This window comes from Zingiber officinale, chromosome 5B (genome assembly GCF_018446385.1).
Source record: "Zingiber officinale cultivar Zhangliang chromosome 5B, Zo_v1.1, whole genome shotgun sequence".
Taxonomy (NCBI): Eukaryota; Viridiplantae; Streptophyta; class Magnoliopsida; order Zingiberales; family Zingiberaceae; genus Zingiber; species Zingiber officinale.
The window spans coordinates 87,937,249-87,942,391 of NC_055995.1; the positions used below are offsets into that span (position 1 = coordinate 87,937,249).

The 5,143-nt window shown below is 34.3% G+C and overlaps 1 protein-coding gene across 1 annotated transcript; it reads right to left on the reverse strand.

The window, feature by feature from the left end:
- Positions 1-1,169: 1,169 nt before the first annotated feature.
- Positions 1,170-2,598, reverse strand: LOC121984857 (transcription factor JUNGBRUNNEN 1-like). Its single transcript, XM_042538006.1, has 3 exons — positions 2,217-2,598; positions 1,796-2,100; positions 1,170-1,700 (listed from the first exon to the last, which is right to left on the reverse strand). Exons 1-3 carry the CDS (start codon positions 2,446-2,448, stop codon positions 1,248-1,250), a joined length of 990 nt encoding a protein of 329 aa, XP_042393940.1. The 5' UTR covers positions 2,449-2,598; the 3' UTR covers positions 1,170-1,247.
- Between the last annotated feature and the right edge of the window lie 2,545 nt (positions 2,599-5,143).

Consider the following 5,143-nt stretch of genomic DNA (forward strand, 5'->3'; position numbering starts at 1 on the left):
ACATATCTCTAATAATTAAAGCTCTCAATGAGTTTTTTTATGACCCCGTTTATAGCATGAGTTCCATGACTTCATGCATATTGCATCAAATTTGAGACAAAAAAAGTAGGTTTATGTTTTCACTACTGTTCTTAAACTACAAACCTCAAACCTCACCTCTATAATGGTTCAAGACTTTTTATTCAACTTTTTGGATTTTGAAAACTTCTCATAAACCTTGCATTGGAGATACCCTTAATCATTAGAGAAGTCCTAAGAGGCTTTTATACTTATAATGTGGTATATTGGGAACTATAAAAAAAACTTATTGAGGGATTTAACCATTAAAGATGCTCTTAATTACTATACATTTTTGCATTTAGGAATGAATATCAAATTCTATACTAGATTTTATATGAGTTGAAATTCATTTTTTTTTTTAACTTAGGAACATTAACTTGTAAGTACATTACAATAATAACATATTTTTTAAATTATATTTTAAAGTCACATAAATTAGAAGTAATTTACAAAACTTATAAATATAATTTTGCAATTAAATAATATACAATTAATTCATACTAATATCAAATTTTAGTTAAGTTGGTGAGATGTCTCCATTATTTATTCTTTTCACATTGCTTAATAAGCCTACCAATGCACCTGAACCCCTTAATTACGTAATTTTCTCAAATCGAAAGAGAAAGGTGAATTTTTATTATTATAAAAGGTAAAACAAAATTGTCACAACTAGTGCTCGAGGAATTTTTTTACAATTAAATAGGCAAGATTAATAGGAAAAAAAAGGGTAAAACTCATGGTGAATATAATATCATTGGCAAGCAAGATATGAATGTTAAAATAATGTCACATTTACCAAAACTTTACACCAAATAAGTTGGTAAATTTTTTTATTATTAATCAATCATTTATTTTCCCACTCTTACACCATATTTATTCATTTATTTTCTTCATCATCACCATCGAAATCAAGTCCTCTCGCAGTACTGAATTTTATTTATACGATGATTATTATAAGTAAAACAGTATATTTATAAGCTACAAGAGAGAAATTAATTTCCCTTTTATAAAATTAGAATACGTATATATATGTATATATATATATATATATATATATATATATATATATATATATATATATATATATATATATATATATATATATATATATATTCTTAATTAATTAAATAAAACAGAGTATTCATAGTTAATTAACTCTATGCATGTTCTCCGGCGCCGGCGACGGATTAGATCGCGTTATCGATCTCGAGAGCATAAGAGGCGTATCCAGAATCATTGGAAGGGAATCCAATATCATCAGCCAAGAACTCCGAGATCCTCCCGAGCTCGTCCCAAATGCTGTCTCTCATGAAATCGTTCGAGCTCGGGCTGATGATATGTTCGTTGGTCATCACGGCCGACGAGTTCGCCGGGAACAGGGGTTGGCCGCCGACATTTGTGCTGATAGAGCTCCAAAACACGGCGCCGGGGGAGTTGTTAATGTGGTCTAGTTGATGAACGAGTTGCAGCCCCGCGGCAGAAGAGGTGCAGCAGACGGAGTCGTCAGGGTCGCAGCAGTTGGTGACGCTGCTGGATTCCGGCGGCGACTTCGTCGGAGCAGCGATCGTGGTTTTGTAGCTGTTGGGCTGCTTCTTGTAGGAGGCGCTCCTCTTGAAGATTCTGCAGATCGTCCAAACTTCCTGCAGAGTTTCAATTTCGATCACAAATCCGAACCAATTAAGTAATCGATCAATCCATAATCCATCGGGCTAGCTTAATTAATTAATTGAACTACCGCTTCTTGCATGGTGGCGGCGTTCTTGGTGGCGACGGCGGTCGAGGCGGCGGGAGGGACCGGGAGGCGGAACTCGTGCATCATCCAGTCGGTCTTGGTGCCTTTTCCGGCGTGGCCGCGGTAGTAGACGAGGGACTTCTTGAGGCCGATGCAGTGGTGGGAGGCGGAGTGGATGGGGCGGTCGATTCCGGTGGCCTTCCAGAAGCCACAGCCAGTGACCCTGTTCGGCCGGACGCTGTTCCTGTACTTCCTCCCTCGCCGGCAGAAGAAGTACCACTCCTTCTCCCCCGCCGTGATCATAAACTCTGCAACAATTAATTAACCACAACAAATCTCATCAAAACCACAACATTTTGCCACAACCATATCATTAATCTCATCAAAGCCGCATTCAATTTTTTCTGTTAGATCATTAAATTACTTGGCAAATCCCAAGGTTCGTGCTTGTACACGTCCATCTCCTTGATGATCTCGATGCTGAGCGGCTTCTTCTCCACCTTCCGGCGGAGGTAGAAGCCGACAAGCTCCTCGTCGGTGGGGTGGAACCGGAACCCAGGAAGCATCGCGTCGTCCTCCTCCGCCTCCGCCTCCACCTCCGGCGCTGGCTCCGCCACCGCCTCATGCTCTGCTCTCACCAACTCGGAATTCTCCATCGAAATATACGATATCAAACCACTGCTTCTTCTTCTGCTTCTTCTTCTCCTCTTTGGTGGCCGGAGAAGAGAGAGTCCGGCGAATGGGATGAGCTCCGGCGGGCGCGGAGGAGGTATATATAGAGAAGAGAGAAGGGAATATGGCGCATTGCATGAACAGAAGCGGAATAGAATATGGAGATGTGGATGGGTGAGAGGGACGTATTTGCAAATTTAATTATTTTCTTCAAAATTTAGGGATGGAATAATTAATTTCATTTATTTATTATTATTATTATTTTGATGGGAAATAAATAAAGCTGGTTGAATATCAAATATCAAATATCAATAGAGAAAAGATCATGTGACGAGCGTGGGTGGGTTTTGATAGATAGCGAGTTAGCTTAATTAAGTATATTCCAAAGAAAAATATTAAATCAGGTAATATCCATGACGATTGATCCAGTCTCATCAAAATTTTTCACTAATTGACAAGATAAATCAAGAATCGTTCATGATGGACAATTCAAAAGTTAAACATCTCATAGTTATGGATCTCATTTAGAGAATTTTTTTTTACAAATACGTCGTAACTGAAAATCAAAATATGATTATCTAAATGATAATTTGACATCTTTCCACTACATTATAACCTCAAAACCAACTCAAGTATATTCCAAGAGACATGCCTATATGATAAATTTGGGAAAAATAATGAACTTGTTTTATTATTATTGTTGTTACTTTTCAATTAAATTAAAAAAATTATATATATATATATATATATATATATATATATCACCGTGAGCATTAAGTTTTTTTTTTTTAGTTTAGGATTTAAAATTTAGAGTTGGTTTGATTATATATAGAATCTTGATTCTCTACTATTTTATGATGCTCACTTGTGTAATTTTATTTTATTTTTTAAATTTTTTTAACTTCAATATTATAAATTAAATATAAGGATTAAACCCTAAATTCTAAAAAAAGAAAAGGAAACTTTATATACTCGGTGGTTACAAGGTGAGAACCATAATGTAACATTCAAAACACATTACTTTGAAAAATATACCATCCACGTTTTTAGATTCATCATTAAAACAATCTAATAGGAATATTTATAGCATGCATAATAATATTACAATGATTTTTTTTTTTTTTTTTGCAAAAGGTCATAGGCTAATCCAGAGCAACCTACACGATTGATCTCATAGCTATCCGTAGAGAAATAAATCAAGAAATTGAATAGATCATCACATGAAAAGATATTTTCCTCGATTTTATCGGGAATCGACCCTTGCCCATATCTACAAATCTACTATAAGGTAACCAATTTGACTATGCCCTTAAGACTATAATAATACAATCTCTTGAATGGTTACCAAACGGTGTTAAGAAAGAATAGAAGTACAACCAATTGAGTGAAGAACATTAGTTTAACATTGATAACCCAAGTTAGAGATCCAATATTCCTCTCATCACCTCCCTAATAAACTTCCTTAACAGATCACTCAATGAAATACAAATGTGTATATCGTTTTATCGTCCTTTACATTATTCTATCTAAACCTTCCTAAACACATTGTCACCGTTTCACCTAATTAATCTTTGATACATAATTTAGCCATAAGTATTTTACTCATTTAAGGAGTTTGTAAAATTGAAAGCTTCAAAGTGAGCCTTTTGAAAAAGTGTAAATCAATATATTATATAATATTAGAGGGAAAGGTTGGGTGCTTCTTTAATTAAATTAAAGAATATATAAAGAATTAAAAAATGTAAAATTATTGCGAATTTTTTATGAAAATAAAATGGCAAAATTATTATGATGTAAAGAAATAATAAGTAATGATAGGAGTCCCCACAAGCTGCTCAGTGTGTCTTTCTTTACAAGGATGAATTGTTTCACATCAATGCATGGCTTTTGTGGCCATTACTTTACAATACCATCTCTAACTCGTTGCCACTTATAACTTTGAGGGGGGAAAACAGATGAATTATTTATCCCCTTTTTTATTGCATTATTAATTTGGGAAAAAAATAAATTTCCAAGATATAATTAATTTAATTATTTATACGAAGGGGGGGTTGCCTCGTCAGGATACTCAAAGAATAAGAATAAGAAGACAAAACTCTAGTACTTTTCATCCTTTAAAGTAAACAAAGGTTTTGCAACGATATTCGAATTCATTCTTCACCTCCTCAATCTAGAGTTTAGGGTTTAGGGATGATGCTAGACTTTTTGATCTTATATTGCTAATATTTTATGATTGATAGACTTGGAAGCTTTAAACTGATTTTGCCCTTAATCATCAACACTAGTCTCAATTAATATGGCTGAATAATAACAAAACTTCTAAAAGGCAACAACATCAATAGTTAAAATTAAGTAAACCCATAAGAGATGGCATTTAAATGATCTTTTAAAAAATATAAAGACAAGTAAAACCTTTATTAGTCATTACCTTTGACCTAACAACATTAAGTTCAACACTAAAAAATGGTACAACCTTACAGAGCTTTAGGGTTAGCAAAAGAAGTGATGGAAGGAATGGAAGGAAGAGATTAAAGTAGTAGCTTAGCCTCACAGCATTAGAAAGCTCAATTAAGCTAATCACATTTAATCAAGAGAGGTTTTATCCTTTTTCTAAGAGAAATAAATGTCGATCCATTAATGAGACAAGTATGGAATTTGGTAAACACGAAAGAGTCCAGA